Raw genomic sequence first — 13,077 nt, 5'->3', positions numbered from 1 at the left:
CAGTACCCCCAAGTCCTTTTCCTTCAATGACTTCTGACACAGAAGCCAGAGGAATTAAGAGTCTCCATACAGAAAAGTTTCAGGCATTAACAGGAAATGGGTGCGGAGTTATTTTTTGTCATTGATTTACTTAGATTTTATTAACGTACCAGGGTAAACTTCTCTGAAGTTTATTAAAGAATATTGAATATAGCTATGTCCTTGGCAGGAGGCTTTTCTAGTAAGAGTAATAAAGGCAGAATAAATCATTGTCAGTGAAGGATGTGGTGGCTGGTCTGCTCTTGAGAGGCGGAATGAACCTTGGAATCTGAAATCCAGACCAAGCAAGTGGTTGGTGATGAGTTTTGTCATTTGGTGGCTGTATTTTGGCCAATGTGAGCAAAGCTGGCAAGTCTTCTCCTAGTTTCTAAACCCACTGTCCCTGCAGACTTCGTTGGTAAGGTAAGCAGTAAGACCAAGACTTGGCTGGACTGGAGGGATGTGATTTCCCCTTGTGCTGTGTCAGAGTGAGCTGAGGAGGATGAAGGACTACCCACATACTGTCCTCACTGCCAAATAGACATCTGTAGTTTTGATTTTTAGCAGAGTTTTCTTCCAAGTTCCTGGAAGTTTCTGACCAACCCTAACCATTCTATGATTCTATGGTACCTGTGGTTTTCTTCCCACTTTAATTCATCGCACTCATACTAAAAGCCTAACATCCATGGTTGTGGTCCTGACTTGTATCTTTTGACAATAGGTTCCTAAACTGTGCATTGTGGTGGGAGATCACAGTGACATATCAAAGCTGCCCTAGGTCTACGCATCTTATTCTGTGCAGGGCTGTAGCCCTGCGCAGAGCCAAACACTGATGTGCTGTCAATGGTCATGGTGCCTGTCCAAATAAGTGTCGAAGTCCCTTATACTCTGGAGCATCTTGTCCTGGTCTGGTTCAGCCCGCTCTAAATCAAGTCAGAGTCCTAATACTTATCTGACACATTAGATGATGATGCCCCAATCAAGAAAGGGAATTCCTGGTCTGTTTAAATACTGAACAAATAAAAGGTATGGATGTGGGTGTGCTCATGTGACAGACAGCAGAAGGGCTTGGCTGACGTTCTGGTCTCTCCGCAGGTGCACCTGCGCTCTGCTGAGCGCTTGCGGGAGCTGTGCTGCGCCAACCGAGGCACCTTCATCAAGGTGGGACAGCACCTGGGAGCACTTGACTACCTGCTGCCCGAGGAGTACACCCGCACCCTCAAAGTGCTGCACAGCCAGGCCCCGCAGAGCACCCGGCAGGAGATTGAGCAAGTCATCCGCGAGGATCTGGGCAAAGAGGTATGGGCAGCCGTAGCCTGTGCTGGCTTCTCAGGCCTCAGTGAGCCCTGGGCAGCTAGATGAAGGAAAACAGGAGCTAGGAGGTCCCTGGTAGTTCTCAGTTGCAAGAGACACCAAGGGGACATATCTTCTCCCTGCTCCTGGGAGAATGCCATGCGAATTTTCCCTGTCTGTTGACGAGCATTGTTGGCAAGCTTCGGAAAGGAGAAAATAACAGAAGTTGAGGGTGTGAGGGCTGCCAGGTGGAAATGGCAGGGCTCAGCCGAGCAGTGTACCCCAGAGGTTATGCCAAGAGTAACAGGATTGCTGGAGGTCAGGATGGAGAGCCGTCTGCCACACTGAGGAGTGGGAGATGGAGGTACTGATATTCAGGACAAAGATTTATTAGCAGGGCTCTGTGAGGAACGACTGCTCTCCCCTGGCTGCACTAGACCAATTCCAGCTAGAACTGACAGCCTTTTACTTTCTCAAGCCCCTAATTAACCCCCAAAGAAAATAATAGCATAAATCACTTTTGGTGCTTGCAGTCAGGTAATACAGTAGCCCAGGAGTCTGTGTCACCATTAACCCTCAGCAGCCCACAGCACTGAGATCAGAGGTGGGTGCCTGCTGTAAGGGAAGTAACCCCAGTATTTAGAGAGGTCATTCTGCTGCTTTGCATCTTGTCCCTTACAAGAAGAGGTCCCCTCACACTCCAACCCGGGTTGAGGAGAGGTATTTTGAGGGTCACAACTGATGTACTGAGGGGGAGGCAGAAGGCAACAGTGTGCAAAGGCAGTGGGATAGAAGGTGGGTGTGAGGGAGAGGAAGACAGGAGGCTGAAGAATAGAAGCAGTGTGGGCGTGTGTTTTGGGGTGTTCTGGGACTGTGTGGTGAGGAGATATGGGGGTAACATGATGGGGTAAGTGAAGTAGAATCATAGAGTGGTTTAGGTTGGAAGGGACCTTAAAGACCATCTAGTTCCAACCCCCCTGCCATGGGCAGGGACACCTTCCACTAGACCAGGTTGCTCAAAGCCTCATCCAGCCTGGCCTTGAACACTTCCAGGGATGGGGCATCCACAGCTTCTCTGGGCAACCTGTTCCAGTGCCTCCCCACCCTCTACATGAAGAATTTTTTCCTGATATCTAATCTAAATCTCCCCTCTTTCAATTTAAACCCGTTACCCCCTGTCCTGTCACTACAGGCTCTTGTAAAAAGTCCCCCCCAGCTTCAGGTACTGGAAGGTGCTATAAGGTCTCCGTTTTGCACCTGATAATATATTTGCTCCTAATAATATATTATGGGCAAATTTGGATGGGGAGAGTCTGTCTATGTGTAGTTTTAGGGCCTAGGTATTGTCTAGTCAGGAATGAAAAGTAATATTTCCCTGCAGTTTGATGGCAGTGTTAATGTCAGGCTTCCTCTCTCAGTGCTGCATCATTGTAGCATGGCTGGTACCAGCTATGTTTCATAGCTCAGTGGATAGATGGAGCAGGGCTGGCTGGCTGCTCCCTGCAGACCCCTGCTGCTCCATGGGCCTCCTCCTGGCCATCTCCTCTTTGCAGAAGCCACGGAAAGCCACCCTGAGGTTAGCCTCTGTTAAATGCCCACAGCCCTGGCTCAGTTTGTGTGGGATCTCTCAGGCTGAGCCAGGCAGTCAGAGCTGAGCCCTCTTCTTATCTCTCAAGTGTGTGTTCAGCTGCCACTGATACACCCTGGTTTCTTCAGGCTTTTTGGGAGCTACACGAGCACTCCATGCCTCATTGATTCCCAGCGGGGCAGCTCGAATCCAGTCTGCACAGCAGCCTTCCCTCTTAGCATTCACTTCACCCACATGGGCAGTGCTGGGCAATATTTAATTTTAAAGAGACAGAGAGAGGGAGGGGAAAAAGGTAGAAATGGGAAGAAAGGGATAGAGAGGAAATGCTAATGAGAGAAAGAGAATGATCATAAAAGAGAAAAGTGAAGAGAATGACACATATAAAAATAAAGGAGCTGGTGAAACTGGGCAGTATTAAAAGCAGAGGTAAATGCTAAATGAAGGTATTTAAAAGCAAAATGATTCAGGGAACCTAATGCACCAAAGTTGTCTTTGTTGGAGCCCAGAGGATTAAACAGGGTTACTTCAGGAACAAATTTAATGCCAGTGTAGCTACATCCTCAGTACATTTTTAATACAATATACTTAGTTGAAATACAGATGGCAGGAGGGCAAGGTGGAGTGTCAGAGCAGAGGGGAATGCAAAGGGGGATCCTGAAACCTTCCCCCTTGGGGCCAGCAGCGCACCTGGGAACTTGCAGATGAATTCAAATAGAAGAGAAAATGATGATGAGGGAACCCTCCCAGGGGGCCCAGGCTTAACCCTGCTGCTCTCAAATACAGTGATAAGACTTCCTGTTCCCTCGTCAGGTGCATGAGTAGGCTTCTCAGATGAATCTCAGGTCTAAACAAGAAGTAATTACATACAGTTTGGATCTGTGCAGGACAAATGGGGAAAATAGCAACTGGAAATACAGAGATACCTAGGGAGGAATGTGACAAGCTGACAAATTAGGCAAGAGCTTGCAAAAGGGCATGAAGATCAAAAAAAAGCCAATTCCGTGTATAGAAGCATTGTCTCTTCAGCCAGTTAGAACTAGTCTGCCTTCTGATGTGACCTACTCCTGAGAATCTTACCGGAGGCTTGGTTGTTTGACAAATGAAGTGGTTGTGTGGGAAAACTGGCGTAAATGGAGAGCATGCCAACGGGACTGATGTTTGAGCAAAGGCAGAGGGCTTGTGAGGTGGATTTACAGCGGTTGGCCACGGCTCTGTTATCACCGTGCAGGCTTGTGTGACACCCTGCTGGTGGGGGAACTCCCATTCTAGGCCAGCATCATGGCTGGAGACTGGGATCTGCAGCCTGTAGCTCTGCTGCATGAGCTAATGGGTGGATTTCAAGGCAAGTGGCGTGTGTGCTGATGTGACACAGGAAAAGAATCATATATGCTGACCAGTGAGTTGCCCTGTCAAATCCTAGGGTGAATCTGTGTATCTATCAGGGATCACTGGGATAAAAATGATGAGTAGTCAGCAGATGCTGGCTTTGTGATCTCAGCCACAGTGGTTTGCCTGAGTGATGCTGGGAGGTGATCATTCATTCTCTGCAGTGTTGTATGCAAGAGGTTGGTGTGGGTTTCTTGGGACAACACGAGTAGTAGCAGTGGGAGAGGCTGCACAAAGAAATATTTACCATGACTCCTGGAAATGCTCACCAGCAAGTTTGTAGACTAAGTCTTTGGGGAGACAGTGGAGGTAACACAGGTAGGGCTGTTCCACATGGACTCTTTGGATCAGTTGGGAAAAGCTGTGTGCATAAGAATGGGTGATGAGATATGAATGAGAGTCTCTCCTACCTCTATTCTCATCTTCCCTGCTTGAACAAGGTTCTGAAAGTGAAAAGGTGTCAGGCATGGAAAATGAATGCAAAATGTGTATGTTCCCTACCCCACCATTGTCATTTTCTCTGCAGGGCTGTTACTAGCACAAGGAAAGATAGCTGGTTCAACTACTCTCAAACTCTACAGTATGCATGCAGAGCATAGCCAGGCAACTTCTGGTAAAATTTGGGCACCAGACATTTAGGGAGAAAGACTGATGAGAGGCTCTGGAAGATGAATCTTTTGGAGTGGCTGCACCTTAAAAGCACAGAATCGTTGTGCTTAGCAACTATAAATGATGGAAATATTGTTTTGCCAGTACTGGGATTAGGGTCATTTCCTCCCCCTGGCAGGTCTGTTGGAAGAGACTGGCCTGTGGCTGTGGGATATAGGGATAATGGGGAGGTGATGCCAGTTTTGTTCCAGAGCAGAGGTGCAGAACCCAGGCCAAGCCAGTTCCACCTGAGAGCCCTTCGGTGTCTGTCAGAAAGGCTTCCTGTGTGTGATTTTCATGGACAAGGAGCTCAGAGGAGCATAATTGCTTATTGCTAAGACTGATTTGACTGTTGTGAAAGTCTCCGCTTTCAAAAGTAAATCTGCTTCTCTCTGCTCTGATCAAGGCCATTCCAGAGCATCCCTCCTCATAGGACTGAATGGCTGCAGAATGATTTGGCAGCTTTTACAACACTTCACTTCCAAATATCCTTGGTGTCTTTTTGTTGTCTGGCTCCAGTACTGTCCAGTGCAGTCCCTAATATGGCTTCTCTGCTGCTGTGCAATGATAATGAGTTTAGATACTGTGACATCTCCTGATTTCACTGTGTGCTCCTATCTATGCCAACACAGTCTTTTACCTCTTTCTAGTCCTGCAATACCTGCTGCCTTGCAGTCACCCATCTGATCTGCACATCCCCTTAGCCCAGAGCATAGCTACCCACTCAGCACCACTGTAACCCCTCTTCTGTGTACAGCAAGATGTCACTTTCCAGAGCACATTGCTCATCAGCTTCCAGCCCATCATCACTCCTCAGCATTTTGTAATCAACTTTCTGACCTTTTCCCCAAGATTCGTCATTCTCCCCCTCCGTGTGCTTGTGTACTCCACACTACCCAGGCTTTTACTCATGTTGGAGGTAATTTTTCTTGGTGGGAGACATTCCTCCCCACCCATCTCTCACCACTGTCCCTTCAGAAATATTCTAGTTCCTCCATCTGTGCTGCTTTCTGGCAGGTTCCCATCAGGCTGGTGGTCCTCTTGTTCCTGCTCCTGTGTCTTGTCAGAGGTTGGGTGGTTGGGAGATAGGGCAAGGATAAAGTTGGCATCCCCATGAGGCCAGCGTGGTCTCAGGTGGGGTCTTTCCCATGCTGGTGGGGCACCTGTGCTGTGCGGCTGCCCACGTGCTCTGCATCCAGGCTGTGTCTTTGACTAGACGCAGAGGGGCTGGTGTAGGGCACAGGGCCTGCTGTGGGAGTGAGGATCTCCTTCCTCCTTCCCCTTTAACTTATCCTCACGTCTGTGGCCTCTTGGTAACAGTTGCTGAAGCTGTTGCAGAGAGGAGTGGAAACCGCTGAAGCTAAACAGTCTCGGATGCTATTTCGGGAGGGATCCAAAGAAATTCTGACCAGCTCTCTGCTTGGACCCCAGGTATCCACATCTGTATACACACTAAAACCTCTTCTGGTGAGTTTGCTGTGCTCCAGGAAGGCTGAGAGGCAAAACAGGTTCTGTAGGGAGAACATACCAGTGATTGAATGTGTTGCTTCCAGTGCTTGCTTTGTTCAAGGCTGGGAGAAAGGTCTGGGGAGAGCCCAGAGGTCAAGGCTTGTTTCTGCTGAAGCCAGATCATATAAAGGGCTTAAATTGGTGGAAAGACAGTCATTTGGAAGGATGTCAGTCCAGCTCTGCTTTGTGGGAGTGCAGGTAATGGAAAGTAGTTTCTAATTGCTTGATTAGCCAGCACCTCCAAGGAGACCATCCTTTTCATCCACAGTTAATTGCGGCTTTTACCTGTTGTTCAAGGACTATTTTGCCATTTGCAGGAAGCCTCCTGCAGCCATACAATAATGGAGCTTGCTGATTGAGCAGAGCAGGAGACGTCAGCGAGTTGACTGTGATTTGTAAGCAAAACACGTGTGGTAGAGGAACCTCCTGTGCTGTGGTTTGTGAAGCAGGATGCATTTTTACAGTGACGCTTGGGGGGCCCAGCCTTCTGTTAAAGGTCTCTACTTTCCTTGGATTTCTACCCTTTCACCTGGCACGGCCCCAGTACTGTGCAGTCAGAAACATACACTCATCTGAGAAGTCATTGTCTCTGCAGCAAAACCGTTGCTAAGAAGGATGTTGCTGCCATTTTTCCCTCTGTTCCCAAAGTGTTTTCTAGGTTGGGTAATGATCTTTATTCATCCGCTGTGGAAATGTACCCAGGTACACCTGGGAGCATGGTCACTGCAATGGTGCGCAGGTATTTAACATGGCCGTTTGACACCGTTTGACAGGGAGGGACGAAAATCGTATGCTCATGTGAACCAGCCATGGGCAAGATTTAGAATGAGACCGCAGCAAGGTGCTAATGCCCACAGCAAGAGAATTCCCTGCCCTCAAACTGCTGGACTGTGAGAAAAGACAGAGGTAATAGAAAAGACTCCTCTTTTTACTCCTATTTCTGAAGCACTCTTGGTACAGCATGGCAGCCTTTGCTGTGCCAGTGACAGGGAGAAGCACGGAATGATTCCCTTCCTTCTGGAACTGTTGATTAGCCTTTTAAGCTCTGGCGAGACATATGCTTACTTCTGATTTGCAAAACTGTTGAAGCAATGCTCAGCCCTGTGGGAGAGCAGCTAGGCCTTCAATAGGCTGTTGGGTATTACACTGCATGTCCTACAGCATCCAAGTTGTTCCCAAGGGAATACGAGCCACTTTCTGTAGCTGGCTCCATATGTTGCCCTAGAGAAGGTTCATTTACCCTGCCAGATCACAAGGTCTTCAGGTTACGATGTTGCAGATCCTATTATGGCCCCAGATGCCTCTTCCCAGGCTGGCAGTGTTGTCTGACCCTTCCAGGATGCCAGGACACGTGCCTGTTTCCTCCGGTGTTGCACAGCCTTATTGTCGAGTGTTCTGCCTGAAAGCACCGATGTGTGTGCATGGTCGCTCCCATGGTTGCTTGGGGCCGTAGTACCCTGCTCCTGCTGGAGCCAGGTGCTCAGCGAGGTTGGCTGTCATGTACATCACTAACAGACACAGGGCAACTAGACTGAGGTCAGCAAGAGCCTGCTATGGGTGCTGTGTCCATCACAGGACATCTCTTCCTGCATGGCATTACCCACCCCCCATTACCACCCAGCATGGAGGCTGGGCTGTGGTGGCCGTTACCGTGACAGTGTGAGGGGCTGGGAAGTGGGATGGGAGGATTTGGCCCTTCTCCCACCCCTTGGAACCTCTCTTTGTAGGTCCGTCAGGGCTTCCAAGCAGCCGTCAATAAAAAACACATTTGTATTAAAACTGTAATGAGGAATAAAAAAACTTCACATTTTTTTCAATAAGTCGGGATATAAAAAAGAGATTTTTATCAATTATGAAAAGGATTTTGGCCATAAAAAGGTAATTTAAAGAGTCTGAGATGGATGGCGAATAGCATTAATGTCACCCAGAACAAATGGGCCTGCATTACTCAACTGAAAGGCAGGAGCGGCTGCCTGCGCAGGTCCCGCTGCTGCCGCAGCCTCCGCCATGCTCTCCCTGCCCTGTCTCTGGTAAGAGACCCTGGTGGCTGGCGGGTCTCAGCGTGGCTGCCCCTGCACTGACCCCTCGTGCGGGCAGTAGCTGCCCAGAACCACTGCTCAGCTGCCAGGGGGACAGCAAACAGGGAGCATCGTGTGGCTGAGGTGGTCGACCCTGCTTTGCTCCTTCTGTCCCTGCGTGCTCTGTTTGCAAACTCCCGGGCTAGTGATCCTTAATGGCATCCCAAGGACAGCCTGGTGTCCTTATTGCCAGGGGACCTTTGGGACATAGGACCCTCTCCTTCCCTGGGTTTTCTCTTTGCTTAGAGCTCCTGGGAGAGGATCTGGCTCAGTCCTGCTCATAGCAGCCTCTTCCTGAGTGCTCTGAGCCCCATTGCCTAAGAGAGGGAAGGTTTTGTGGATAGATTAGAGGATAATCTCCTTTTGCTTCCTTCAACTTAATAAGATTTACAATACAGGAGGTTGGACAGTGGATTTTGTAAAGGATTTTCTTGGGGGTCTTCTGCAAGGAAATGAAAGATTTGAGATCAGAAAATGCAACGGAGAATGGCCCAGTAAGGACTAGTTCTGATCTGCATGCCAAGTTACATTCTTTTCTTTAATTTACAAATTCTTCAGGTGCCTGGGGTATGACATACCTGCACAGAATTGGTTGGCTCACAGCGTCTTGTGTGCAGATGGTAAGCTCTCTTCAGTGTGGTTTTCTCGGGGTTTTGATGACATCTGAAGTGTTGCACTGATGCAAATAAACCTTGGCTGGCAGCGGGCATCACAGCTGTGCCGGGCTGTGCTAAGTGTCCGCGTCCTGCGGAGGTGGTGGATGTGCAGCACAGCAGTGCTCTGGCCGTCGGCAGAAAGGACCTCTCAGCACATGGGTAACCCTTCCAGTTCCAAACAGGCACTGGAAATCCCAATCTAACTGGGATGAATAGTCCTTGTGTGGCCTTCTGGTGTATGGAGACTTTCTTCCCTCAGACGTGGTGTGTGTCTCATTTGCTCAGCCGTCTGTGTGTGTGACACGGCAGGGTTTGGGCAGGGGCAGAAATGCTGAGCTGCCGTGTGGAGGGACTAGCTTCTCTTTCAAAGCCTGCTGCTGATACACTCAGAAATATTCTTACTCGATGCACTGATCTAGACACAGGCTGGGCTTAGTATGCCTGATTTTCCTCTGAGGGAGCAAGGAATCCTGTCATCTGCCTGCCCACTGATCTTTTAATATCCTCTGGATTCTGCCTGGTTAGCATATGCTGTGTGCTTTCAGAATTTTACATCTGGCCAGTTACTTGGCTCCTGACCCATCAGGAACATGAAAATACGATGCAGTGAGTCTGGTGACTTTTGGCAATAGGTTATTTGTAGATGAAACAAATGACAGAAGATGAAATAAGGAGTTATAGGGCCTGACCTTGACATACCTGCATTTTCCCAACACACAGAATAGACACACAGCATTTTAATGATTTTTTAATATGTATGATGATCTAATAAGCTCTGTTTTGTGGCCCTTCTGAGATCTGTCTGAGAGATAGCTCTTGATTCCATGGAAGGATGCTACAGAAAGAACTTGAACCCTGCCTGCAGGTTTTCTTCCCTGTGGAAAAGCTGCTGTGGGTGAGAACATTGGAAATTCTCATGGGAAGCCTCATGCTCACCATGCTTTTATGTTTTGAGAATTGAAGTAAAAATTGGGATCTCAGGGGTCTGACAGGTCTTTCCACCATTAGTGAGCAAAGTGTGTCAGTCCCTAGTAGGCAGGCCAGCCTGAGAGAGGAATTTCTCTCATGTTCCCTTTGGAAATCAAGTTATGTTTGTGAACATTAAGCACATTTTGCACTTATTTTCTGTAAGCTTTGCAGTTGGTTTTACAGGATGCATGGTTCAGAGCCAAACTTGTGAAGCTGTCTGTGACTACTGAAGCAATAAACTCACATGACCTATTACTGCTTGTGCCAGGGTTGCTCAGCTGAAGCAAACCTACTTGTTTCTCCCTTACAGAGCTCACATAACCACTCCATCTCAAATTGGCAAGTTCTTGGAAGAGGCTGTTCAGCACCAACCTTTCCAAATTTCAAATGATGAGTAGAAAATATACATTAGTTGGCTCATTTCAGATAATGAATGAAACTGAGGTGGTGTCAGTTGTGAGAAGAAAACAAAGCTAATTTTGCCAAACACCTTATTGGATGTAACTGATTGGTTCAGGTCTATTAACTGTTATTCCCATTTATCAAGAAAGGCTAGAAGGAGCCTAGAGCAATGAAAATTACCAGGGCTTGTTAAGAGGGGTTATACTAAAGAAGACTCTCATGTAATACTTGCTGCCCTGTTCTTCAGGAAGTGCTAGTGTCTTGCCCTGGCTACCATGAAAGCCTCTGAGCCCACACCTCCTGTCCCAGCTGTCCTTTGGGTCTGAGTGGATCTTAGTCCTTGGCCCTTTTTTGGTGAGGTGGCTCCCCAGGTTATGAGGAGGTGTTTTTTGAGGTGAGTGGCACTGCTTACATTCGATAGACTCCATCAGCCTGCTTTACGTCATCCACAGGAGCCCAGTGATTTTGAAGCAGAGGTAGATACCAGTCAGTGTTTAGAGGCTCCCTCTCCTGTTCCTGTTCCAGGGGCTGACTGTTTTTGAGCTGCATCAGCCCTAGGGAGGGAAATAGGGCAATTGGATTCTGGCTCTAGAATAGCAGGTTGCTGGATTGCTTGGAAATGCATGTGAATTTAATTTAACAAAATTAACCCCCTACCTTTGTTTCCATAGCCCACTTTTCTCCTTTTAACAACCTCTAGCCATATACCCTGGGGGTGCCAGAGGAGAACTTAGCGTTCGAGGTGGAAGAGAGCGAGCTGTTTCCCAGTACACCCTGACTGGCAGCCCTTCCCTTTGCAACGCTTGTCACCCTGCAGTGGCAGCAGCAATGCTAGGCCTGTAAGTGTAGTTGATTTATGTTAACTGTTAAAACGATAATGTTTAATCTGTAAAGTGCTAATCTATTTTTTAAGTTGATTATGAATAGGCCAGCTGTGCCTACTTTGCTATTCATAGAGTTTAGCGAACAAGCCCATTTCACAGGCTGGGTTTAGAGTGTGATTTACATGAAAGCAGACATTGCTTTAAGGGGAGTAAATCAGCTGAGTTACACCACTGAACCAGGGACCTGGAAGCCCAACAAGAAGATCTGTGGGCAAGAGAGAACAGTGGGAAGAAGAGGAGGAAGAAACAGATTAATAAATAAACTGTAGAAGGACCAGATAGTTCAGAGCAGAGACATGAAAAGAAGGATAAATAGGTGCAGGAGAAGAAAGGAGAGGTTGATATTCAGAGGAGATATTGTCAAGAAGGAAGCAGGAAATTATGTTGCTGGCTTAGCATAGGAATTTCCCCTCTGGATCAGTGCAGAGAGCTCTGGGCTCCAGAGTTTGTATTTCTGGTCACTAGGGGAGGCATGGAACCCCTTCCCCAGCATGGTGCCAGTGAAGCTGTTGGCAGAGTCAGCTGTGGATTTAATATGCTGTGTGCAGTTGTCTCTCCCGAACAACTTTCCTGGATCTCTGTACATTTTTTCTGGGAGCAGGCTGCAAAGGATGCAAACTCCAGGGTCCCACCCAGACCTCTGTAAGTTATTCTACCTCAGCTTCTCTTCAGTCCCCACACCTTGTTCTCTGTGGTGTGGACTGCTGTACAGCTCTGCCTCTTGCACTGATTGGCCTGCCCATACATGCAGGTGTTTCAGTATCCCGTCAAAGCACAGTCAGCACCAGAAATTGGCTTATGACCTTTATATCTTCAGCAGGGCTTTATGGCATCTTTATTCTAATGGAGTGACCTCATTATATCCCTTTCTTGATACAAATTCAATTCAGGCAGAACTGCCCACATCTGCCAGGCTGCATGTACTTCCATGTCCACCTCGGATCCTCACTCCTACTTCCCTGTCCTATTACTCTGGGGCAATGCCGTGCTTCAGTAACAATCTCACTTGCATCGATGTAGTTGTGACCAAAGCCTGAGGAAGGAATGTAGCTCGGCAGAACCTGGCTGGGTCTGGGCTTTGCCCTCTGTGTGTTTTCATTGTACTGTGCCTCTGTCCACCCGGGTGACAGGGTGCTGGATTGTGCAGTGCTGCTTCTGTTATTCCTGCTCTTTGTCCCAGGCCTAGCAACACTTTCCCTCATCCCTTTATGAGTTGGCGCCTAAACACATTCCACATGGTACCCTCTCTGTTTTAGGAGCGGAAGTAGAAGGGTCTGTCAGTGTAGCATACTCCCTTGTATGCAGTGCTGTCCTGCCAGACATGTACCCTGCAACGTTGCCCTCCACTCCCCCTGCACATCCTGCCTCTGCACACACACACAAGCACCTTTCCTGGCCATGTCCTTCCCTTGCCTTCAGTAGATGGAGGATTTTGCCTGCCATTCCCTATGCTTCTTCCTTAACTCTCTGCACAAGCCCTGGCACAGTGTCGTTTGCCAGTCAGGTGCTTGTAGCCCACCTCTTTCAAATGAATACCCCCAGACATGCCCTCACTGCTCCCTCTATAGTCACATAAACCTGCCTGGAGGCATTTCTCTCATACACCTCTCAAAGCCCCCAGGCTTTCAGAGCTGAATCAGAGGCAT

At 48.2% G+C, this 13,077-nt stretch overlaps 1 protein-coding gene across 1 annotated transcript in view; it reads left to right on the top strand.

Moving 5' to 3' along the window:
* Nucleotides 1–1,113: 1,113 nt before the first annotated feature.
* The window catches only part of LOC104513532 (uncharacterized aarF domain-containing protein kinase 1), a gene marked incomplete at both ends in the record, with an annotated part of 30,264 nt that continues 18,300 nt past the window's right edge, over nt 1,114–13,077 (top strand). Inside the window, one exon of the mRNA XM_010156928.1 lies at nt 1,114–1,317. Within this exon, the coding sequence (XP_010155230.1) occupies nt 1,114–1,317 (204 nt within the window). The remainder of the gene's footprint in view (nt 1,318–13,077) is intronic.

This window comes from Eurypyga helias, unplaced genomic scaffold, assembly GCF_000690775.1.
Source record: "Eurypyga helias isolate BGI_N326 unplaced genomic scaffold, ASM69077v1 scaffold848, whole genome shotgun sequence".
In the NCBI taxonomy this organism is placed as follows: Eukaryota; Metazoa; Chordata; class Aves; order Eurypygiformes; family Eurypygidae; genus Eurypyga; species Eurypyga helias.
Note: the sequence above shows the minus strand (reverse complement) of the source record. Positions and strands in the feature narration are given on the sequence as shown.